This window comes from Fonsecaea multimorphosa, assembly GCF_000836435.1.
Source record: "Fonsecaea multimorphosa CBS 102226 unplaced genomic scaffold supercont1.2, whole genome shotgun sequence".
NCBI classification, from domain to species: Eukaryota; Fungi; Ascomycota; class Eurotiomycetes; order Chaetothyriales; family Herpotrichiellaceae; genus Fonsecaea; species Fonsecaea multimorphosa.
In genome coordinates, this window is record NW_015971636.1 from 395,989 (window position 1) to 419,721 (window position 23,733).

The 23,733-nt window shown below is 52.6% G+C and overlaps 12 protein-coding genes across 12 annotated transcripts; 7 read left to right on the forward strand and 5 right to left on the reverse strand.

Annotated features, from left to right (window-relative positions):
* Positions 1-496: 496 nt before the first annotated feature.
* Positions 497-1,646, forward strand: Z520_01089 (uncharacterized protein; the record flags this gene model as incomplete). The annotated part of the gene is made up of 4 exons (XM_016771607.1): positions 497-667; positions 730-1,014; positions 1,080-1,401; positions 1,456-1,646. The coding sequence occupies 4 exons, from the start codon at positions 497-499 to the stop codon at positions 1,644-1,646; spliced, it is 969 nt and encodes a 322-aa protein (XP_016636746.1).
* A 359-nt stretch (positions 1,647-2,005) lies between these two features.
* Z520_01090 (uncharacterized protein) lies at positions 2,006-4,386 on the forward strand (the record flags this gene model as incomplete). Its single annotated transcript, XM_016771608.1, has 3 exons — positions 2,006-3,048; positions 3,103-3,225; positions 3,282-4,386. 3 exons carry the CDS (start codon positions 2,006-2,008, stop codon positions 4,384-4,386), a joined length of 2,271 nt encoding a protein of 756 aa, XP_016636747.1.
* A 92-nt stretch (positions 4,387-4,478) lies between these two features.
* Positions 4,479-5,503, reverse strand: Z520_01091 (uncharacterized protein; the record flags this gene model as incomplete). Its single annotated transcript, XM_016771609.1, has 3 exons — positions 4,479-4,628; positions 4,688-5,043; positions 5,104-5,503. The coding sequence occupies 3 exons, from the start codon at positions 5,501-5,503 to the stop codon at positions 4,479-4,481; spliced, it is 906 nt and encodes a 301-aa protein (XP_016636748.1).
* An 848-nt stretch (positions 5,504-6,351) lies between these two features.
* Z520_01092 (uncharacterized protein) lies at positions 6,352-6,861 on the forward strand (the record flags this gene model as incomplete). The annotated part of the gene is made up of 1 exon (XM_016771610.1): positions 6,352-6,861. One exon carries the CDS (start codon positions 6,352-6,354, stop codon positions 6,859-6,861), a length of 510 nt encoding a protein of 169 aa, XP_016636749.1.
* Positions 6,862-7,632: 771 nt separating this feature from the next.
* Z520_01093 (uncharacterized protein) lies at positions 7,633-9,342 on the reverse strand (the record flags this gene model as incomplete). Its single annotated transcript, XM_016771611.1, has 3 exons — positions 7,633-8,446; positions 8,500-8,966; positions 9,028-9,342. 3 exons carry the CDS (start codon positions 9,340-9,342, stop codon positions 7,633-7,635), a joined length of 1,596 nt encoding a protein of 531 aa, XP_016636750.1.
* A 503-nt stretch (positions 9,343-9,845) lies between these two features.
* On the reverse strand, positions 9,846-11,208 carry Z520_01094 (uncharacterized protein; the record flags this gene model as incomplete). Its single annotated transcript, XM_016771612.1, has 2 exons — positions 9,846-10,806; positions 10,859-11,208. The coding sequence occupies 2 exons, from the start codon at positions 11,206-11,208 to the stop codon at positions 9,846-9,848; spliced, it is 1,311 nt and encodes a 436-aa protein (XP_016636751.1).
* Positions 11,209-12,417: 1,209 nt separating this feature from the next.
* Positions 12,418-14,194, forward strand: Z520_01095 (uncharacterized protein; the record flags this gene model as incomplete). Its single annotated transcript, XM_016771613.1, has 7 exons — positions 12,418-12,567; positions 12,637-12,795; positions 12,974-13,151; positions 13,210-13,317; positions 13,396-13,605; positions 13,690-13,786; positions 13,879-14,194. The coding sequence occupies 7 exons, from the start codon at positions 12,418-12,420 to the stop codon at positions 14,192-14,194; spliced, it is 1,218 nt and encodes a 405-aa protein (XP_016636752.1).
* A 786-nt stretch (positions 14,195-14,980) lies between these two features.
* Z520_01096 (uncharacterized protein) lies at positions 14,981-15,688 on the reverse strand (the record flags this gene model as incomplete). Its single annotated transcript, XM_016771614.1, has 1 exon — positions 14,981-15,688. The coding sequence occupies one exon, from the start codon at positions 15,686-15,688 to the stop codon at positions 14,981-14,983; it is 708 nt and encodes a 235-aa protein (XP_016636753.1).
* Positions 15,689-16,454: 766 nt separating this feature from the next.
* Positions 16,455-17,217, forward strand: Z520_01097 (uncharacterized protein; the record flags this gene model as incomplete). Its single annotated transcript, XM_016771615.1, has 2 exons — positions 16,455-16,617; positions 16,670-17,217. The coding sequence occupies 2 exons, from the start codon at positions 16,455-16,457 to the stop codon at positions 17,215-17,217; spliced, it is 711 nt and encodes a 236-aa protein (XP_016636754.1).
* Positions 17,218-17,242: 25 nt separating this feature from the next.
* On the reverse strand, positions 17,243-18,115 carry Z520_01098 (uncharacterized protein; the record flags this gene model as incomplete). The annotated part of the gene is made up of 2 exons (XM_016771616.1): positions 17,243-17,992; positions 18,047-18,115. The coding sequence occupies 2 exons, from the start codon at positions 18,113-18,115 to the stop codon at positions 17,243-17,245; spliced, it is 819 nt and encodes a 272-aa protein (XP_016636755.1).
* A 1,363-nt stretch (positions 18,116-19,478) lies between these two features.
* On the forward strand, positions 19,479-21,762 carry Z520_01099 (uncharacterized protein; the record flags this gene model as incomplete). The annotated part of the gene is made up of 3 exons (XM_016771617.1): positions 19,479-19,739; positions 19,807-21,423; positions 21,475-21,762. 3 exons carry the CDS (start codon positions 19,479-19,481, stop codon positions 21,760-21,762), a joined length of 2,166 nt encoding a protein of 721 aa, XP_016636756.1.
* Positions 21,763-22,291: 529 nt separating this feature from the next.
* Z520_01100 (uncharacterized protein) lies at positions 22,292-23,041 on the forward strand (the record flags this gene model as incomplete). Its single annotated transcript, XM_016771618.1, has 1 exon — positions 22,292-23,041. One exon carries the CDS (start codon positions 22,292-22,294, stop codon positions 23,039-23,041), a length of 750 nt encoding a protein of 249 aa, XP_016636757.1.
* Positions 23,042-23,733: the final 692 nt, after the last annotated feature.

Here is a 23,733-nt window from a genome sequence, read left to right on the forward strand (position 1 = left end):
AGTGTAAGTACTTGGGACGTGCCACACGTCGTAAAGCGATTAACCATAGGAGAGGGCATAGATAAGGCGCAAAAGTTCATCTTTGTTTGCCTGACAAGAGTCAGTGCTATATCGTATACAGCCAAGGGGAAGCCAGGCCAAGGAGAAGGTGATACAAGTTCTTGAACAGTCAATATGCTCTTGAACCTGGACAGTATGCTCTCTCCTAAACCAAAAAAAGTCATGCCGGTGCATTCCCCCCTTGCCACTGACTATGAAGCGATTGATGATACCATATTCCGGCGAGGTACGCTGCAAAGGGGAGAAATTAGCATGTCTTGTACAAAACCACTGCTTCCTGCCCACCGGATATGGATCGGATTTAACGAGACAAGACAAAATCGCATCCGTTCGATCTTCAACTCCAGTTGACTTGCCCTTTACACTTCTTTGCATCATCTCGTTCACCACCTTCAACTTATGCTTGCTTACACAGATTGACCGAGCCGTCAGCAACATGATGGCTCTTCCTATGTCTCATCCTGATTTCTGGACCAGAGCGCTGCAATTCACTCCGACTATTCACCGCGACGTCTATCCCGCCTTGGACCCAGAGTCCCAGAAGTTACAAGGCATTGCGAAAGGAAAGGTTGTGCTTGTGACGGGTGCTGGGTCAGGCTTTGGGAAGGTAAGTACTGCTTATTTTGTAAGGCGTTAGAAACAAATTCTGATCAACATGTGGGCTTGAAGGGTGCCGTTTTGCAGTGGGCGAAGGCCGGAGTCGCAGGCCTCATCCTTGCTGGCCGCCGCAAGAGTGAACTGGACAGGACAGCCCATGAAGTGAGAGAGATCGCTCCTGGTGTGGATGTTCTTGCCGTGTCTGCGGATGTTGCCTCTGAGGAGGACGTTCGATGCTTATTCGACTGTGCGTTTGATCATTTCCTCAAGGTCGACGTCGTGGTGCATGCAGCTGGCGTGCTTGGGCCTGTCACCAACATTGGCGAGAGCCCGGTGAAAGACTGGTGGAAGGCATTTGTACGTCTACGTTGCCCTGTCTTACATTGACTTGGGTACTACTAACCGCACCGTTTGCATAATAGGAAATCAATGCAAAAGGCGCATATCTTGTGGCTCGAGAGTTTGTGTCGAGGACAAGCCAGCAAACCGCTACCTTCATAAACACAGGCACAGCAGCATCATACTTCGCAAGCCCAGGCCAGTCAGCCTACATCATGTCCAAGCTCGCGGTGAATATGCTTCTCGACCAGCTCCATGCCGGTAGGTGGCGTCTACCATGTCCATCACTCCATCTCACTAATCCTCCCCACGAATATGCCAACGTTAGAGTCTACAATGTGCATCCTGGTATGGCCAAAAGCAGTGTTTTACGGCCCGAACTCGAGATTTATGCCAGAGATACACGTGGGTGCTTCGTTCCCTCCGCGCTTCTGACCGTTTAGTCTAATTTTACTGTAGCGGCGTTATTCGGTTCGCTGACAGTCTACCTCACTGGAGACACGGCCGACTTTCTTAGAGGGCGGTTCATCGTAGCCAACTGGGACGTCGATGACTTGGAGCGCCACAAGGATGAGATTGTTGCCGACGGTCTGCTGAAAAGTCAACCGTTCAAGGGCAATATTGGGAATGGCGGACATTTCTCGTCCTGATTGTTCAGGCGATGCCGCAAATGGTCTCACAGAGTCTCAGCTAGCCATGCGGTGGCCTGACAAAGACTGTGTCCGTGGTGTGTTTGGCATGCCAGGGTCCAATGCTTGGATCGCTCGGTTGTATGCGAAGTGCCACTTCTCTGTGCCCTACGACGACGACACTGTGATGATGGTGGCTGGTTGGATGATTCGGCTCGACGGATACGAGTACGGATCCGGTGACCGTAGCCAAGGCACTTGTCCATTCCTCCAACTCCGAATCTTCGACCGAAGACACGAGGCAGTCGGTCTGGTATTAATGCCCCATCTCCGAAAATCTGTTCTTCCCTTCCGAGCGAGCCCCGTTGCTGTCTTTCTTCATGTCCACTTCACAGTCCGACCCAGCAATAACCTCGCCAGTGGTCCAGAAGAAGCCACGCCATGTTCCTCGGCGGGTCCCCCTAAGTTGTGAGCCTTGCAGAAGGCACAAATTGAAATGTGATCGGGGAATCCCATGCAGTACTTGCTCGCGGTACAACCGTGAAGAGTTGTGTCTGCTAAATCCTGCGGCCCCGGGAGGGAAAAAGACCGGCTCGTCGCAACCCAGGCAAAACGACCAGAGTCGACCAGGTCGCATTGTCGAAGCTACTGATGCGAGTCAACCTGTTGCGGCTGCGGCTGGTGAGAGGTCCTCGCGGCAAGGAGCAGGCAATCCTTCAGGCAACGGGTGGTCAGCTGCTCTGAGCCACGATTCCGTTGCGGACGTTCCGGCAACCCAGCAGCAACGACGCGGACGCGGTCAATTGGTCGAAAGTGTCAATGTGGTGGCGGCAACCAAGTCATTGTCTGCCAGGCGTCAGCACCCATCTTCCGCCGGAGATGCTGGCACAGACGGAAGGTCAGAGGGTGCCATGAGCATTCTCTTTCCGCAGACTCTGCCACTCCTGCAATTTTCCAGTGGCCACGATGGCAGTATCTTGGAAACATTGATGTTCGCGGACGATGAACTACAATGGAAGAGACTCCTGGTTAAATTGCTCCCGACTCGGACTCAATCAGACATACTCCTCAGTTACTTCATTGAGCACATCAACTGGCTTTTCCAGACGGTCCATATTCCCACATTCCGAAAAGAGTATGCGACCTTTTGGGATGGGGCGGTCGAAGATGCAGATCTGCCGTGGATGTCGTTGTTGTTCACAATATTGTCCTTGAGCGCACTATATATCCCTGTCGATGTTGTCCAGGTGGTCGGTCTTCAACGAGAGTCCATTCGACGATACTCTCACGTATGGCATCGTGCGTGCCTCCAGGCTCTCCAGGCTGGCAATTACGAACGAAAGCCTACTCTTTCACAATTGCAGACTTTCTCCGTCACACAGTTGTATTGGTATGCCACCAATGACATAGAGACCATCAATTCGTAAGTACAAATTCTGCTTGTTCACAGCTACTAGTCTGATGCTGTCCAATTTAGACGGATGGGCCAAGCTATTCGAAATGCTCAAGCTCTGGGCCTGGACAAGGACCGCACACCGTCCAGGAATATTGGCGACGAGATGAGACATCGTCTATGGTGGGATCTCGTGGACTCCGACACGTGAGCAAAATCGCCAGCATCTTCACCTACCGCTGCTCCGTGCTGACAAGGCCCAGATTTCAGTCCATATGTCTTGACAGACCACCCTTGATCCAGGCGCACCTGGCCCATGTACCGCTTCCACTGAACTGCAACGACCTCGACCTGGGCGCAGACTTTGCACATGCGAAGCCCGTGGATGAGCCGACTACCATGAGCATGAACATCTATCGGGCGAAGATATTCCAGCTCATCAACAGGGCGCTGGTGACGGACCCGTCACAGCTCCAGTCCTACAGCGCAGTCGTCGACATTGACCAGCAGCTTGTGAAGACCATGGACGAATTACCCTGGTATTTCCAACTCGACCACGGCGGAAAGGCCAAAACGTTTGCTGCCGCCCACGACTTTCTGACATGGCAGAACCACATTCTACGTACCTGCGTCAGTACCCAGCGGATTCGCATGTATCGTCCGTTTCTCGACAACGTCACGAGCGCGTTCGACACGTGCATTGGTGCCGTTGAGGATGCCTTGACCGTCTACCGGGCTCTTCGCGACAACAAGCCAATCGGTACGCAGCAAAAGTTCTTCCCGCAGGCATATCAGATTTTCTCCGTCGCCGTGACGTTGGCGGCGTTGCTTCTCGTCGAGCGGACCATCCCAAATGCGGCTCGATTTCGAGTCGACATCCAAAGCATGGCGGCGGATCTGGGTCTGCTGGAGGCCCAGGCGTGTCCCGTTCCCGTCGCCGTCAACGGGCGCAATGTCCTCCTCGAAATGATTTCCTTGTTCGAGCAAGATGATTCCTGCTCACCCCAAGATGCCGAACGGCTCGTCCCGGACATCTCAATCATCCTTGGGGGCGAGAATACTACCCGTGCCTACCTTGGGCGACGGACCGCGGCGGAGACACCCCACCACCGGAGAACGCAGACGCAGCCAGGGGACGACATTGGTCTCGGTGGCGTCGATGAGCAGATCCAAGGCTCGGAGATCACGACGGGTCAACTCACAAATACGCAGCTTATCGACCACGATCTTTCCTTGACGCCTCTCATTGGCGGCGGCGCAAATGGACTTTTCGACCTGGACGACTTTCACCTCGGCGACTCTTACGGCCTGTTCAATTGGGACATGACCGGTTTGTTGTCGGATGCTTTGGCGAACGGGAGGCAGTGAAGCATGAGAAAGCGAAACGAGGCGCCACGGCCAATGTATAACAGCATGGTTGATTTTGATGGCTTCTTTTTCTCTCTCTCTCTTTTTTCTTTTCACGCTCTAGCTCTCGGCAATGGGTAGCCGCCGATTTCGTCAAAGAATTTCTTTGCCCCGTCCATGGCGGTCTTGATTTCCTCCCCCATGTACGAAGCAATTGCGGCGTTTCGAGCCTCCTCGACCTCCTTGGTCTTTCCACGATAAACCTGTTCCTGTGAGCTGATGCACCGAAAAAACCAAGAAAACGGCTTTGTGCGCGACTGACCAAGAAACACCGTCCCTGACTCTCGGAATCCACGGACGTCTTCACAATCGCTCCCGCCACCACATCTTCGGGCTGATTCAGAGGCAATCCCGTCGCGGCGTACGACTGAGAATAGCCCTCGGTGATGAACGTTGGCGTGATGAAAGGTGCCACGCCATTCACACGCACGCCATACTTTCTTGCTGCGGTTTGCGACGAGCGCAGGAGTCCTACAACGCCGTGCTTCGACGCTATGTATGACACCACGGCTGTGCTCCCGAAGAAGCCCGACGTCGAGGACACGAGGACTATCGAGCCCCGAAATCCAGTCCGATCGACAGGGTTCGATCTCATGTGGAACATGGCCAGGCGAAGAGCTTGTGGAAGAGTGTGCGGCGTTAGCTGGGTCGCTCGTTCCCAAGCGATTTACTACTGACTGTTCATCGTGCCCTTTAGGTTGACGTCGATGACGCGATGGACGTCGTCGTCTTCTCTCAACGACCCGTCGTCGGCCGTTTCGAAGTCGTAGAAGCTTCGACTCTCCATGATCCCTGCATTGGCGATGACAATGTCAATCTGCCCGAACTGGCGCTTGGTCTGGTCGAATAACGTCGAAATTTCCTTCCATACTGTGATGTTTACCGAGATAAAAGACGCACGACTAGGGTCTTTGAGGCTTTGGATGAGTGTTTCGGCCGCGTCACGGGATGAAGAAAGGTCTGCAATGACCACGTTTGCGCCGAGGGAGTTGTAGAGACGGACTGTTTCTGCGCCTATGCCATTGGCTGAACCCGTGACGATGGCTGTCTTGTTGTCTAGACGCGTGGGCTGGGCCATGTTTTGTGATGAGCTCAGAGGGTGTAGTTTCTTTTGTCGCATGAGCTTTTGGTTCAACGTATGAATGGATGTTGGGGGTTCTGCCCAGTCTATATCTGAATCAATCATACTGTGCGGAGAGACAATGATCGAGTCTAACGATCTTTATTGTTTTACATTAGTCCATGTCTTTGCAGTTTGTGGCTTGGCCTATGTCGCCACCCCCCAAGGAGGGTGAGGATACGTCGGACACGTGTGGAGTATGGCGCGAGATGACTTGCGCATTGTGGGTTTAGAATCCGATCGATTCATTCGCTCGAGTCTCAGTATAGGCAAGGTCTTCGTTCGGAGAAGCATTCGTCGTACAGCACCGTCACGCAAGAGAGTGCAGCCCATACGTCTCCCATCTCCGATACCTTTGTCTGCAGACCGAGGACTCGCAGAGGATGTGGAGGCTGAGGTGCGGTGGATGTTGCGGAACGGTTATTGCCGGTCAGGAAGAAATCTATCCGCAAGCACTCTGCACCAATTCGATACTTACCCAATTCCGTGAAGGTAGTTGGAATTGGACAAGCAGATAATTGATGAGCAGTACACCACTGGTTAGCTGGTATGTATAATACCATTGGGTGGGACAATGGGTGTGTTGGGCGTTCTGACGGTAGACACAGACACTGACTTACTGTATGTTGTGGATCGTCTCTTGTATAAAAACAAATCGTCTCAAGGGAACAGCAAGCAAAGCAAGCATCCATTGTCCATATCACCACCATGCCGTCTCCTCATGCATATGGAATCACCTTGTCAAATGGCAGCACCATGGCATCGGCGCAAACATCAAGAAACCCTTTACCGATGTCCCTGTCGTGATGCATGAACTCGACGCCGGCACTCGATCGTTCGCAGGACAATTGGGATTCATTGAATTCTCAACGGAATACCGACTTCCAAGACACGTCCACATCGCTCCGCACGAGGAAGTCTCAAACTCGAGACGGTTTATTTGTGAGAGGATCGTGGTCTTGGAGGGTGTTGCTCTTGTCGAACTCAACGGCGAGAAGTACGTAATTCCGCCCAAGACGCTGGTCTCGATTGCTCCTGGGGTTCCGCACACCTGGACCGCTTGCCCTCCTGGAGTCACGGTGGGAGAGGGCGATGGGAGTCTGATTTCACAGGAGGCGTTTCTGATGTTGTATGAGTATGAGGATGCAACGGGATTTTTCCCTACTAGGCAGACGAGGACGCTGGAAAGGATCGAGGAGTATGAGCGATGTGACGGCTTGGAGAGTATTAGATTTCCCAAGTTGTCGGCGAGCGATGTTCGGGATCAGTGTTGGGTTGTTTGGAACACGGAGATGACGAGGAAGAAATACAAGTGAGGAGACTGAGTATCATTATGTTGGTTGAAAACAGAGGCGACAAGGAAGTCCTTGTAACTATCGGTCTTCATACTTGGCATCGACTGAGCAAGCAATACTCACAGGGTCTGGGGTTGTCGCTGTCTATCACTCGTACAAGATCAACAGATTGTCGTCCCAATGAGATGATCAAAGTCAAATTGCACAATTGGCTGCTTGATCCACAGTGCAGCGACGCTTCTACGGTCAATCAAATAATCCCTCAAGTGCTGTTTCGTAAACACCAGAACGACGTCTCTGTGCATGGATATTTCCCTCAATTCCGTCTATGGGGGTGTCCTCGAGGCTATTGCAGGAGAATCCTCGAAAGGGAACAACATTCTATCTCATTTGCATGACTCGAAAACCGTTGCACACCTGCGTGCAAAGCGATACATCGGTTCAACGCTTGTGGCCGGGTTGGGAGGGTACCTAGGTAGGTAGACAGTAGGCATGAAGAGCCTTGGCCCTCCTTTGTCTGCACGCCTGGTCGGTCACAGTGCTCTCCTCAGAATCTCGTTGTGAATGATTACTCCAAGCTGTCTAAGTCGTCAACGTCGCGTCGTCGGGAGGAAGTTTCCATTCCCGGATACCAGGGCTCAAGAGGCCCAAACAATGTGCTTTTCGGTGACAATCAAGAGAGCCATGCAACCCGTTCTCTCGGATCGAGTCAGCCGGCGGTCGCTCCCAACCCGTCTTATTTGAAAATCCGTGGTTCGATCATGGTTCCTTTGATCTTTTCTATCCCTCTGATCAACGAATCGACGTACTGCTCTTTCGACTCAACTCTCCACTCGGCCTCAGCCCGCTTCCGCCGTTGCTACCGACACTTGGCCGTTGCCCCAGATCAAAACTCCTTCTGACACTACTCGAGCTGCTTCTTCTCCGTCGCATCCTAATCTCGTTTGGATCCGCCACGTCAATGACGCCACCCGCGCGGGCGAACAGAATCAGAATGTCGGTGAGAGACACCACGCCAACAAGACGGCCTGAAATCCGCGCTCCTGGAAGCGAAGATGCGGAGATCGAGGGTCCTGTAGGTGCAATAAATGGTGGTTTTGGCGAACTATCAACGACCGCCCCCGAGGATGGTGAGAATGGGTCGGATGCGGGAGTGGGGATGGCAGCTGGGGGTGTGATATGGTGACTGCCGCCACTGTTTAGTGAGAGGTTGGAGGAGTGGCTTGACGTCGGAACCAGGGTGGCACTATGCAGCAATGGCGTAGGTGGACCGGAGGAGCTGGGAGAAGCGGGTTCGGTGATCCACATTCTGTGCGACTTTGTCGCGACCAGCTTTGCGACTGTGTGCGCGAGTGTCGAGAGTGGAGTGACGTGAAAGACCGGGAAGGAGTCTTTGCCTTCGTACATCCCTCGTGTGGAGAGGATGACTGTTATGAAGTGGATACATGTGTTGCGAAGAAGGGGCAAAGAGGTGGACTTTGTGAGGAGTTTGACGTCGACATTAGAGATGTTCCCAATGACATTGTAGTTGTGGTCAACCACGGGGAGAGAAGAGACGCCTTCGTTGAGGAGTAGCGTCAGGGCCTCAAAAAGGGGGCGGTCGCCACTGAATGAGAGATCGGGTCAGAATGTGTACACCACGGAAGGACTTTCACTTACTTGATGGCAACCACATCTTTGGACCCTATCCTCAAATCTCGAAGATTTTGGAGGTATAATTGGTCCAGCATAGGAAAATTCCGGCCATTCTCCCACAAAAACCTGATCAGACGGCTCTGGCTGAGCACACCCGTTGCTTCTTTCGTAGTCTCGTCCCTCACTACCACTCGATGTATCCCTCTCCCAAACGTCTCAATAGCTTTGAGCAGATCGGCATTCTCATCCAGGAAAGTCAACGGTTCCTTTTTGCTCAAGTCCTGGATCTCGCGCAGGTGTATCCGTTTGCCTTCCCTTGCGCGCTGAGCCAATTCCATAAAGTCTTCGGCATGTTCTTCGTCATCAGGACGAGAAAGTCCTACCACTAGCAACAGGTAGGCATTGAGGTCGCGGTGGTCAAATGTGCCGATGACTTGGGAGCCAGGCCCTTCGCGGACAAGGACCACGGGAGCGCCTGACTCGATGAGGACCTATCATGAGTCCTTTGTCAGATCTGAAGTGAGGTTGAGCAAAGAAAAAGGATATGCTCACGTTGGTAGCCGACTCTACAGCGGTTTCATTGTCCACAAATCTCAGATCATCCGGATTGACCAGCTCTTTGACCTTCACTTCAGTCCAATTCCTCCCCGCAAAGCGAGGATCTGGATTTCTCATGGGGGGATTGTCAATCAAATCTTGCACGGCGATATTGGATAGGGAGGGCTGTCTCTGCGATCGAGGAGAAGGAGGATGACCTCGTAGCTCGTTGAAACTCTGGCGGTGATGCGCGGCCGCACTGGGCATAGACGGGATGCGGAGGGAAGGTGTTCTGGCAGCGGTAGAGGGAGATTGGGACTGAGAGTCCATGCTGGAGCGAGAAGATATAGTCGTTGAAGGGGGGGAGGTGACCGGCGGGTCCCGGTTAGGCGTCGACATACTCCTAATCGGCCAAGGAGCAACTGATTGTGGTTGCTTGTTGTTGGTATCGCAATTGACGATGGAAATGCGGTGGAGGTGGGGGCAATTCGCGCCTCAATTGGCCGTGAGGGGGAAAAGGTTTGTTACACCAGCAAGTGGTGTGATGTTGTTATCATCGATGACTGAGCCCGTTTTGCATCAACAAGAATTGTTCTAGATGCTCGCTACTGTTGAAGATGCTCGACTTACGTTGCGTTGAAAGCTCATAGATTAAATCATGTGAGGGGCTTTGCAACCAGGATCCCTGCCGTTCCGTTCTGAAGACACGACCCTTGTAACATAAGGCTGGGCAGGGCGCCCACTGCAGGGAAAAGTCCTTCAAGTCTGTTGACTCGCTACCTATCTACGGCGTGAACTCAACACGGAGTACAGCGTCCTCGCTCAGATCACGTCTATGTCGTGAACTCATTCAGCATGTCCGTGACGTTCCTCCCATTCGATTTCATCGCAGGCCTTGCCCGCGAGCCTCGCTTCGGAGGAGGCGATGTCGCTCCAGGAGTTCCTTGTTCCTGGTTTCGCACCCTCTTCGCTGTTTCGCGGTTGCTGCTGCTGGTAGAAGATCCATCTTTGGCCTTCCAGCTCTGTGTCTTGATATTCTCCAGAAAAATCGTTCTTGTCGAAGGAAAGTCGTCAACAATATGCGACCAAGGTCGAGGATTGCCGATCCACGCTTCCAGTACCGGTCGGCAGTCAGCAAGGCTGGGCCGGCGATTGTGCGCTATCTGGCTGTACAGCTCCGAACTGTCATAGTAGCAACCCGAGACTGAGCCAAAAGCAAAGTCCTTGTCTCCAATGATCGGCCGGAGACTTTTCGCACTCTTTTTGGCATGCCTAGCTTCCCATCCTGCGGCTTGTGCGGTGGGTTCCCACAGTCCTCGGTTTTTTTGGTGCATTCTCGGACAATCTGTGATGATAATGTGACATAAAGATGGGAAGCAGTCTGCATATTTGAAGATCCAGTCCGCCAGATGTTCCTGCCAACCATACAGTACCACCCGCAGGTGCTGAAAGGCCTGTCCCGAGCGTGCAAGCTCTGCCCAAGAACGCAAAACACGTTCGTCAAATTTGGAGGCCTCGTTGTCAATCGTCACCTGCCCGTCCGAAAGATCAAGCACAGCGAGATTGGTGATGGTGTGTATCGAGACCAGGCTGCTCGTAGCCATCTGCTTTGGGGAGACTCGGAGGCAAGTAAGCCACTTTAATTCCTCGGACGTAATGCCATTGAAATATTCCGTAATTGGCACTCCCACTTGCTTTATTTCCAAGAGATACCGGTATTCACGCCTTGCGAACTCTTCTGGACTTGTGTACGCCGTCGCCAGAGTCTTCCAAGCGTGGAAACTCTCTGCTCGCCTGTCTCTAGCTGTCAGTGATTGTTCAGACGCGTTTTCCTGATGATGAGTACATTGATAGCAGTTGGTCCCAGACCTTCTGTGCTATAGGCCAGGGCACCGTTGCAAAGTGCTCCGGAGTTAGGTTTCTGAATTCTGTAGCAACTTTGGTCCTCGCCATAGCCGCCAAAGAACGGGCACCATTCGGATTCGGGCGTGGCTTCTTGACCAAACCAGGCGTCTTGGGCTCACCAATCCAGTCTGAGTACTTGTTTCGGTTCGGACGTACTTCTACTTCAGAGTACACCTGGCCCGATTCCGCGTCGAATTTTTGCACGATTGTTGGGACTGGACGATTTTGTGCAGAACCGTATGGCCCGGACCGGAAAGGCCTCCTATATGAAGATTCAGACTTAGATTTCATTTTTGCGGTTCACGGCCCTGTGTATCCTCATTCAGGCATTTGGCGCAGCCGCACCCAAGGTACGACGGCACCCAAGATAGTCGCAAGCCTGCCGGTGATCTCAGCTAACCAGGACAGACCTTAGCAACTTGGTCATAGCAATGAGGGATTCCTTGGCCATTGTGTTGTTTCTCGAGTCTGCAAATACGTGCTGGGTGGATTGAAGGTGCAGACAGGGTGTTGGATCAGACTACAAACATGTTCGTGTCGAATTTTATATATTACTCGGACGCCACAAACGCCACAGCGCTACGACTTCCACGTGATTTCGCGTTGAGGCTTTACAATGACGTCAGGACGCGATCTGGAAGGTCACGGTACCAAATGTGCTCTACCAACTCAATTGCCAAATCAAACATCCGACGAAGCTCAGGAACATCACACACCCTGCCTGTGCGATAAGGTAGGGATTGAGGTTGATGGCATACTGCTTGCGGTGACGATGCTCTTTTAGGAGATCTCTGAGTGTCAAGAGAGCAGATATCAAAGGCGTGCCACCTGCATCCTGGACCCCTTGAAAGGAACCATCGGACACCGTCACTACCACTTGGGACAGTAGACGGGCCGACAATGACTGTTCCAGGGGGATCGTACTTCGCCCTTTTGTCCGGCTGATCCTCGCGCAGGAGGAACCAGAGAAGCCTTCGAAGCAGCTGTAATCATCTCTTCTGTCTTGGCTTCTTCGTTGTTGGTGCTTTCTCCGCACTTGAGCTTAGTTTACGGGGGATTTGCGAGATCTATCCCATCAGAAGTCTAAGTTCACGAGGTGGAAACCAATCATAATACAGTCGGTGTCAATGAAAACGCCTGTTCCTGCTTCAAGTCATTTCTGGAGCCGGGCCTGGTTTCCAAACTTCCAAACCCCGCAAACGGCCTTCATCGGAGAAAGACCGACGGGCACACATGACGACCGGCTTTTGCAAAATACTATAGACGTCGTCCCACTTTGGACAGATGCAGGCATCGACCATGTCCTTCATTGGCTGCCAACTCGACGATGGCTTCAACTGAACTTTTCGATGCAGCAAGCGGTGAGCACAACATGTCATCTCGTGCGGGGTTCGACGAAATCCCAAAGCTAGACGAGCAACGACAAAGCTCAAATATCCTGATGAGGCGCTTTTTGACTGTGGGAAATAGCCATAAGCAATCTAGAAGAAATCTGCCAAAATGCTCCCACAGGTTCTCTTCGCCGGCGTGGCTGCCCTCGTCGCCTCGACCTCTGCCCAGTCGAATTCCAGTCAGATACTGGTGGTTGATCAGAAGAGTTTCAATGTTTTGACGCCTGTCCCTCCTACTTCGCAATCTAATCTTACAACGGTGGGAGATGACAGATTTATGGATCTGTCTTGTGCCTGTCTGTGTCAGCATACTGACCCCAAAGGGTAGATTTTTGTCCCTCCCGGCGTCACACTGCAAGAAGCCCTTGCGAAGCCCTTCCACGTCTATGATGAAGCCTTCCTAGATATCATTGGGACAAACCCCACCTTGACACTGATAGCGAGCACCAACAGCAACCCTCTCTTCCATGAGGCTGTCGTCTGGTATGTCCCAAATGCTTGATAAACCGCGCCGTCGTGCTCCACGTCTATTCAAGGACTAAATATGCCTCTTAGGTATCCTCCGACCGATGAAGTCTTGTGAGTGCTACCTTTCTCGAAGGATCTGATTTGCTCGCGGTGTATCATTACTATAAGTCCATCATAATCGGTACGGGATAACAGAGGTGTACAGTTTCGTTCAAAACGCCGGAGCAACAGCCGCTGGAACTGGTCTGCAGAAGTCGAATATCATACAAAAGATCGCCTTGAGCCAGGCTGCGGCTGTTTCGTCCCTGCGGAACGCGAGTGGCCAGGTGGATGTCGTGACTGTTAATGCTACACCTCCGGTGGTGAATGCGAACGGTGAGAATCGCTGCGGTTGCCATCTCCTCCAGATTCAGAACTGATATATATCGGCCAGGGGCGACTCAGTATCGAGGCCAGCTTGTCTTTACTGGGGAAGGACAGGGCAACAACACGGCTCCTGCATTGTACGTCGTGAACCCACGGCCTCCCTACAACACGACCGGTAAGTTCAGATATTGGCAGCTTTCTCGGATCAGTCTCTCAGACAGCATTGCTTGAATGCCGCTGACATCTGCTATAGTCCTCGTGAACAACTACTTCGGCCGGCAATGGAATTCTCTCAATGATGTAGCGGTCAATCCTCTGAACAGCGACGTGTATTTCACCGACACTCTATACGGCTACCTGCAAGACTTCCGCCCTTCGCCGGCAATCCCAAACCAGGTGTACAGGTTCACACCTTCCACGGGAGCTGTGTCGGTGGTAGCCGATGGATTCGATTTGCCAAATGGTACGTTGGAAGTGCGCTTCGAAACCAGTTGCTTGCACATACGCAGCAGAGAGAAAATGTAGACTGACCATTCGCGACAACAAGGCATCACATTCTCCCCCAATGGGTCGTACGCGTACGTGACCGACACGGGTGCTCAGTATTCCTTCTTTGGATACAACATGACCGCGCCATCCACAATGTAAGTGTTGGTTGGATCCCTCGTGATAGTTGCTGCCTTCCTCATCTTCGCATTCCATTCCAACCCTGACATCCGTATGATACCACTTGTAGCTATCAATTCACCGTCCTGCCCGACGGGACATTCGGCGACCGCAAACTCTTCGCCTACTCGAGCGTAGGCATCCCGGACGGGATCCACTGCGACACCAACGGCAACGTCTACTCGGGCACTGGCGACGGCGTGCACGTGTGGGACCCCTCGGGAAAGTTGCTCGGCAAGATCTTCTTGGGCACGACGTCGGCAAACTTCAACTTCGCGGGTAAAGGGCGCATGGTCATCTGTGCGGAGACGGAGCTCTTCTACGCTACATTGGCGGCCGATGCCGAGGGCGCGGTCGTGTCGAGTCAGCTCCCGCCGCCGTCCTAAAAGGCGCTTTTGGAAGTCCTCAGAGCCATCAGCAAAGAGGGCGTCGAGCATATATGAGTTGAGATATATCTCTGGGTCAACCCCGGGCGGAAAAGTCATACATGGGGCTTCGGAGTTCCGCCCTGGGGTTTCAGGAATCCTGGAAGAAGAAAAGAAAAAAAGGAAATATCAGTCCCTGACATTCGATATAGGTGCGAATGCTCAATCAAGAGAGAGAGAGAGAGAAATAACACCACATGGCGACGACGAACATGTCTGCTCGCCAAGTAATGTCAATTGTGTGAGATTATCTTCACCCAGGGGAAATAAGGTGGGGCAAGGCAATCACTACTGTATCGTAGGAAAACCACAACCTTTGATCAGAAAACGAACATCTGCCTCTCTACCTTGATACGTTATCAACGCCATCCCTCTCAACTTCGCACTTTAGGATTTGTGAAAGACTCCATGTCAGACTGTGTGCCACTATGCCGTCTGGCCTAGTTTCTGGGACCAATGATTGAAAAACTGTTCAAAACAAAGTTCAAAACAACTTCAGACGCAGGTTTCCATTACCGACCCCTCGCCTCGCATTTCTCCAAACTGCAGCCTCGCCCTGTTGTGTCGCTGATCTGCTAGCTTTGTTCGGTGTATACTGCCCAACGTCTGTGCAGGCGGAGGACGACTAAGTAGTAGAGAAATCGATGGGGGAAAACTTGGCCCCCCAAAACAACCTCGAATCCCTCGAACCAAAGGTTATCCAGCCTTGCAGGTGGCAGGTGGTCCCCCCTTTCTAGAAATTTGAATTCAGTCTCCCCATTTATGACTCGATTGCGTCGCGGGCCAGTCGTCAGGATAAGCTCTCTTGGCCTCCAACTCTCTGTACTTGCGATCCATCTCGTCCCTCCGGTTTAGGGAGACGCGGTCACCGTAGACGATGCCATTCAAGTGGTCGACCTCGTGCTGTAAGACATGCCCAAAAAGGCCCGTGGCGTGGATGGTGACTGGTTCGCCACGCGGATCTAGTCCGTTGATCGTGATGGTCCCGAGGCGCGACACCGAGGCCGAGATGCCCGGGTAGGAGAGGCAGCCTTCTGTCATGGAACCGGTCCGCTGCGGCACCTGTGGTGGATGGATCGCAGCCCCGCCTGCACCGTTGCTCTGATGTTGGTGGTCATTGTTGTCGTTGCTGCCTCCGTCATCGCAAAATGGTTTCTGGGACGAGGGTTCGATGACGGGATTACACACCGCGCCCCAGCGCCGTTGGCCCCGCGCGTCGTCCATATCGTACACAAACACGCGCAAATCCACGCCGATCTGGTTCGCTGCCAGGCCCACCCCGCCCGCGGCGTACATTGTCGCGAACATGTCGGCGACGAGGGCGTCGAGCTCTTGGGTATTGAAGGCCGTCACGGGGCGCAATTCGCGATGCAGGATCGGCGTGCCCCAGCGCACGATGGCCAGGACCTTGCCACCATCACCACCTTGACGGGGATCGGGCTGAGAAGAGGACATTGTCTGGTCCACCGGTTCCTCCCACGACTAACTAAGGTAGCCTGGCTCTGTTAGAGATTTGGTTGGTCCGTGAAAAAGGCGCGAAGGGATCAGTCCATCTCAAACTTATTTTTCTTTGACGGGGGGCCCGGGGCTGAAGCGACTGCCAATGGAACCGTGCGCTGTGATGGTGTAGCCTTACATAGGTACTAAAAGAGAGACCCGAGCGCTGACAAGAAAGAACAGACACTTACTCGGAGGAATGGGAAGTATGATCGGGGGTTGGATATATTATGTTCCGAGCCCAAACGAGACTAAGCCGCAGTCATGGATCGAGAATGCACATGCACCTGGATGTTTGGGGAAATGGAACCTTGCCGCTTTCGATGAATGCTTATGTGCCCTGATATCAAGGAGGTGGCTAGGTGGCTAGGTGGACAAGAGAGAGATCGCGATGTCGAAAAGGCCAGTGTCCACAAAATCCGTGGTTTCCGCGGCCTATTCATGCGACTAATAGAGTTTCACGGGCACCAAAATCGCGGGGTTGATTTGGAATCGCATCTGCACCTTCTCGGCAGCTTCTCCGAAGGCCCTTGGGCTCTTACTACGTCCATATTAAAGTAGCTAGAGGCCAGCAAAATAAGAGTAAAGAAGGTCATATCTCAAGGTTCCAAAGACATCTATTATTCGGCACTCAGAGTTACTGAGTCGCAATAAGAAACGCGAGAGGAGAGAGAGCAGCAGCAGCAGCAGCAGCGACCCATCGAGGCAAGCAGACGAAACAGCCATGAGCAACATCGTAGTAGCGTTCGATCTCTACGGCACGCTCCTGTCGACCGAGAGCATCGCCAAAGAATTGGCTTCACACTTTGGACAGGAGAAAGCCGCCTCCATCGCTGCGGTATGGAGGAAGTATCAACTGGAATATACGTGGAGGTTGAACAGCATGAGTAGGTCTGGGAGCAATGCGAAACGTGGATTCTCGATGCTAATCTTGTCAAGAACAATATCAGGATTTCTCAGACGTGACTCGGAAATCTCTCCGGCATGCCCTGGCTGAGCACGGGTTGCGCCTTGACAGTGCACAGAGTGACAAGCTTATGGAAGCATACGACTCCCTGTCGACTTTTCCAGACGTCAACCCAGCATTGAAACGCTTGGAGAATAACCCAAACATCAAATGCGTTGTATTCTCCAACGGGACCAAGGCCATGGTCTCCAGCTCCGTCAACAAGTCTAACGATCTCAATTCTTCAGTCTTCAAGGACCTTGTGACTGTGGATGCAATCAGGGTATTCAAACCCGCCCCCGAGGTTTATAACTACCTGGCGCAGCAGGTCAACAAAGTGGGCGAAGAAGATAAGTTGTGGCTGGTCTCAGGAAACCCTTTTGATGTTGTGGGTGCTCGCTCTGTTGGGATGCAGGCTGCATGGGTTGATCGTCCAGGAAATGGATGGCAGGACAGTCTTGCTCTTGGCCCTACAGTAGTGGTGAGAAGTCTGGAGGAGGTCGCAGATGTTGTCGAGAAGCATGCCGCTGGCTCCAAATAGTCAGAGTGCTCCAGAGCAACCGCATTTATGCTACATGATCTTGATATCTCTCGGCCCCTGGTGTTGCGGCGGCTTCCCTAGATCGACGTGCTTTTTCCATTTTTGCCGCCCATAATGCACTCCCGGCTGCAGAAGTAAGCAAAAAGAACATGCTGAGCACGGGGACAAGTTGCAACGCCAATGCAACCACACCGAACCACGTGTATTTGAGCTGCCGGTTCCTGACATATTCTTGTCTTTCTTTCTTGGAAAATCCCCGGAGCTTGAAGTACCTCCAGTGATGAAAGGGTCCGGCTCGATACCCAGTAAGGATGAGGAAGATCGGGACACCAACAAAAGGGATCAAATTGACCGGGAGAAGAATGACGAATTCGATGATTTGGCGGAAACTGAATGGAGCATAGACAGCCGACGACGTAGGTTTTCCAAGCATTTGCACCGAGTTCTGAGCCAGAGGGTTGAGCGTACGACCCTCGCTCACAAGATCCGCCAGGCCTTGGTCTATTAGGACAGCATCAAATGTATCCACCAGAGTCTCGTCGACGAAGAAAGCCTCAAAAAGAAGGGCGACGATCGCGGCACCTTCACCCAGGACAAGAAATGTTGCATTTAGCCATGCCCCTGGTCCGTGGAAAAGGGCGAGGAACGCCGCCTGTGGAAGGAATGTCCAGAGGAATAGGTTGGCGTAGATGAAGGCGGATAGGAGTACAATGGGAATCAGGCGCGCCTTGAACAGAGGATAGTAATAGGGATGTAGGAGGAAATAGACCAGGCCCTGGTGTGGAAGACAAGTCAGAAATTGCACTCTCTCCCTGCGCAACACACTCACCTTCAGAGGATAGAGCCAGACGGCGTCCCAAAGTGACCAACACATTCTTGAACGCCCCTCTACCGCCATTATCACCACACAAGGTTGTTCGTGAGGTTGGTTGGGAATCGAGGGGGGAAACGGTGTCGCAGGCAGCGAGCGGAACGGATTTCGCAGTGATGTCACCGGGCCAATGGAAGAGTCCGAGTCTCAGCCTTGTCGCCAAGGCTCAGCCTCGTCGCCGCATTGGGTTCTATTTCTCGCGCAGTTTTGGCCCTCAAATTTTCCTTCCCTTCTATCAAACTGAAGTTTCCTCTGTATTCACTCTGTCAACGATGATGACTGTGGTTGCTGGAGGGGAAATCAGAGGACAGAGGGATGAATCGTTTCGACGGCTGCCAACTTACCCCGGGACCTTCTGTTGCTGATCCAGCTTCGAGATTGTGGAGGTTTTTGGAAATATTTTATGGCTGCACATTATCCATATATTTCAGAATGGGGTTGAATGGAGGGGTGATGGATGGCAGCGGAACTGCCCAGTTAATTGCATCCTCGAATCTTTCGGGACACAATGGAGAGGTTGACTGGAATTTTAAAAGGTGCACATTCTGTGGCTTCCATGGGGGTCTACAGTAGCTGCCACGAAGAAATCTCTGCCCTGGGGGAGGTTCTTGTTATGGGTGGCTGACCACTGTAGGAGTGACCTGTGTACCGAGTACTAGGTAGTGAGTGCCAGCTCTAGCTGTAAATTCCCGCTGGTCCAGGAGCCCACTACGACCACCCAGGTACCTAGCTGCCCTTAGAAGCCTGCCCTGCCCCCGCCCAAGTTCGATAATTCCACCCCCAGACTCCAGATCAGTCCATACAGTCCTCCTAGCCACAGGGATGATGTGCCAAAAGGACTCTAAACCAATATTACCTAGGTACCTACCTAGGTAATTAACAAATGCTACCCTCCGTCCATCCTGCTCCCTACGATTAATCAATTTCTTTCCCTTCTCACCTTTCCCAAGAGTGTTGCTCACGTCCATCACGCAAACTGCATTCCAAGCGCGAGCCGTGTCTATTGGCAATATCCCATTCAAGACCACTCTTCGTCGCCGCAATCCCCAAATCTTACCCCCATTCCCCCGCAATAAGTTAAGGGCCGCGTCGAGTGAAGGATCTCACCGAGGACAGCCGCCAGTGGCCGTGAAAGCGACAGGGTCGTGGACTCGTGGTTGTTGATCCTCGGTCCCTTGAACCCTCGATGGCGAAATTCTCCACCTCTGCCTGCGCTTGACTCGCTCCCACCACCAGCCATCCTCCAGGCCACCTGCTCCTGCTGCCGACCTCGCCGACATCTCAAAATCCCCTGGGAACCTTGAGCTAGATTCTCCATACCATGTGCCGACATTCACCCGTGGTTTCTAGATTGCTCAACACCAAGACTGGAAGATAGGAATCCTTCCCAATGGCTTCCATCTCTCAGCAAGGCCCTTACTCGTCCTCTCAGCCGCAGGACGCGGGCAACGCCTATAAATACGATGATCCCACCGCCTACCAGATCCCCTCTGGGTACCCGACAAATCAATTCGAAGTCCCTCTGCCCGTAGCGCGTCCGGAACCAGAACCACAACCTAGAGAAACCCCGAAGCCACAGTCTTCAGGTTCGTCAGAACCCAAAGTCCGTCTCAGAAAGGCCTGTGACAGTTGTAGTGTGCGCAAGGTCAAGGTATGTGCGCGCCGACTCCCTTCGTGCTCCAGGTCTTTGGAAGTTCGCGCGCTCATGAGTCCAACAGTGCGACGAGACAGGTCCTCCTTGCAAATCATGCGCCGCCCTCGACATTCCCTGCACCTTCGATCGTCCGAGTCGCCGGCGTGGCCCGCCCAACAGACATGCCGAAGCCATCAAGAGGCAGAAACTCGAGGGTGGTAACTTTGACGGCTCACGAAGCTCACCAACCCACGATGCCGCCTACAGCCTCGCTGCCCTGGCCGCGCCGACTCCGCTCTCCGCCGAGTCAATATGTGACCTACCTGCCCTGAAGGTTCTACTGGACGATTACTTTACATATATCCATCCATTAATACCTCTCCCACACGAGCCTACATTCCGAAGGTCGTTTGAAGCTAGAGAGGACAGAACAAATCACAACTTCCTGGCGCTCATTGCTGCCATGGTCGAATGTCTCGTGGCTAGTTTCCCCAGACGACCCCGACAACTCTTTATCACGGAACCAGGAAAGTCGCAGTTTCCAAATGCGGGGAGTCTGATCGACCGATGCCATCAAGTCTTCGTGGAAGCTCGCGGCCTCGGGTACATGGATCGTCCGATGAACCTGTACGACGCTATTGCGAGCTATTTGACTGGACTGGCCGCTGGATATACCCTAGACATTCCACGTATGCGACTCTATCTCGGCGAGTGTACCATTATCATGCGGGAATTACAATTTCACAGGCCAGAGATCCATCGGCCCGCTGTGACTCCAACAGCAGCGTATGGCCCTGCTGATATGCCTCGAGGCCCAGTCGTCGACTTCATCTATCAGGAATCCGGCCGGCGGCTTTTCTGGCTGTTATTTGTGGGCGCGATGTCGGCCCGACAGCTTGACGAGGCCGAAGGTGACTTGTTGATGCCTCCTGTATCCCATGCGGAGATGCTCCCCCCACTGCCGGTTGAGGTTGATGATGAGTACATCACCGAAAGCCAGATTTTCCCTCAACCTCGAGGAGTTGTCCCTGAAATGGTTGGGTTCAACCTCAACGTCAAAGTCTTCCGAGCTTTTCACTTTCTGGCTGCCCTGGAAATGGCATTCGGTGCGAACAACGTCTATGACTGGGATCGTCAGCGGCAAATCATTCGCCGCGCTCTGCAAACCGTCAAGGATGCTACGCGGGAAGCTCCCAAGGAATTGCAGCTAAACCCGGCCAATGGATTCGGCGAGTGGCCTCCAACACAAGCCGACATATCGGCATATTCCCACCTCTTCAATGATCGCGAAGGGAGTGAGGGCGATTTACACGCCACGCCAGGAAGCGTCCGCGGGTCCTTCTCGATGCCCTCCAAGAGAACAATTCAATTTGAGATACAGAAGGCAAATATCTATGCTACCCAGCTTTCGTCCAGATCTTACCTAGTCGAGAGATTTTGGAACCTCTACGAAATAGTGGATCGCGACAAATTGACTTTCCCTTCGGATAAGTCAGTCACAAGCTCATCCCCTACGGCAGGGATTGTGACGACGGGCATGGAACACAGCTATCGACAGATCGTAGGTCGTACACCCAGTGACAGCATGATGGATGCTGGAGAACAAATGATGGCTGTTGAACGAGAAGACATTGTGAGAGACATGGCCCTGCTTCTGAAGAGCATCAACCAGGTTAACATGGAGCCCAATGGAATGAGCTTTGTAAGTCATTGACGTCTCTCGCGGAAGCCTTCTCACTGACCGTACAACTAGTGCAACAAGATCCGCACCGTCGCGTCTACTCTGCTGGAGACCAAACGCGCCAGAATGAGTGTCATGCCCACGCTGGACTCCGAAAGCGTCAACGCTTATCTTCACGTGTTCCTCGACATCCTCTCCAAGTTGGAACGCTTGGGTCCAGGCCGATTCCGAGGCGTTGCTGATGGCAACACTGGTGCCATGCTACGAACGCCCGAGGACGTTGAAGAGGAAGAGCTGGTTCACTGGGCCAGTCTCAAGGAACACCAGGAGAGGTTTGTTCGGACAAACGAATTTTGGTGACCCTGTCCGAGGACCGACTTTTGTGCATAATTTAACGAGTGATGATCTTTATGGGTGCTGGCTTGATGATGTGGCGGGGAGTAATGCAGCAGGGGAAAACCAGATCTTGTTCTTCGCATGGATGGACGAAAAGTGAAGCTTCAACCAAGGCTTGATACCCACTGGTGGCCTGTGGGACGGTTGGCAATTAGGGATCTGTCAGTGATTCAGACAAGCAGCTTTTGTCGGACGACACGAATCTTGCAACGGTACAAGTTGGCCTTGGGCTATCTCGCGTATAGCTAGGCTGGATATCTTTGCGACAAAGCAAGGCATAATTAGTACTGGCATATGAATGTAACAAAACCCTGCTCAATGACTTCGCGTTCCTTCGTGAGCTTGCCACAGGCGTGATATAAAGCGGCACGCAAAGAAGAATCTCGTCATACTTTCCGCGCACTGATTAGGTTGCGAGCTTGCCTCAACGTCATTTCCAGGTTCGGTCTCTTGAGGCGCGAATCGACTCATCATAATATATAAACCAATTCCAATGACAGACGCTGACAATGGCAATCTTGATGCTTTCAGAGACTGCCTGTTCTCACATGTGGTGGAGAAGCTCACTGAGGGCACAAGGAAAGCATCTAAGCGTTCCTCCATAAGCAAGAAAGGCCAACAGAACCAGTCTGAACCATCTGGCCCTGATCCTTCTGAGCTGGCCGACTTTTCCAATTACCTGGCCACCGATATCTTTGAGAGCTTGCCGGAGCCATTCCAGGAGCTGTCCTATCATACACTGCAAAACGACGCTGTGCACGCGGACAAGTGGTCACTTCCACTGACTTTGACTGTCCTTGAAGAGCTTTGTGCTCATTTTCCAGGAGACATAAACGACAGCCTGACAGCATACGGACTCATCGAGCCTCCCAAATCTGACATCCAATCCTTTATGGCCCCGGTGCTCTCTGGATACATTTCTGCGGTGACAACTCCGCCGCCAAAATGGTCAGAAACGAGGACAAAGGCTTGCGAGATCTGCGAACGAGACTGGGTTCCGTTGACCTACCATCATTTAATCCCAAAACAAATCCATGCCAAGGTGCTCAAGAGGAATTGGCATGAAGAACACCAGTTAAACAGCGTGGCATGGCTGTGTCGAGCTTGTCACAGCTTCGTTCACCGGATGGCCTCAAACGAAGAGCTCGCCCGAGAATGGTACACGGTCGACTTGATATGCCAGAGAGAGGATGTCCAGAAGTGGGCTCAATGGGTCCGACGCGTTCGCTGGAAAAAGACTTGAGACAAACTTGTGCCTCCAAGGCGCTTGACTTTGTGTCCGTTTGCCTTGATTTGGTGTGTCCTCCAGTCTGTCACCAAACTGTTGCAGATGCCCTTGTCCATCCCACCCCGCTGGCTCTCCAGATCCATACTTCAATCGGTGAGAATAGGCGCAACGCTTCGCGGCATATATAATAGACACTTGCTCTTGGACATGTCACCGCCTGAGTCAAAGGCTGAATGCGTTCAAGGTCTCCCGCGGCGGTGTCGACCCGCTTCACCTCATCGCCGTCAAGCATAGAACGCTCCTCAGTAAGCAACCGCCGCAACGGTCCAGCGCTCCGCCTTTCTTTTGCCGAGAGGTAAAAATCTATATAAACCTCCAACTGACAGATCTGAACTTGCATTTGCAAACATTCATCCATACACACATCTTTCAAGATCTAGCTTGTTGAACCATCTTCTTTTGAGCAGCTGCTTTCTTTGTGCCTGCTCCGACTCAATTGTTCACATCTTGGGACGAGATCTGTTGGAACTGCTGCAGCAGACAAACCCGGACACTGTCGGAGTTAGTGTGATTCTGCACAGTTTTTCTGGTCTGGCCTTGCTGTCCCTCGTCCACAGGCTCAAACTCCGTCTCGTCTTGGTACAGCGTCTCAGTCACAACAAGGCGGCCCTCCTCCTTCCTGTCTGCTCTTGACTTATCAGGTTGAG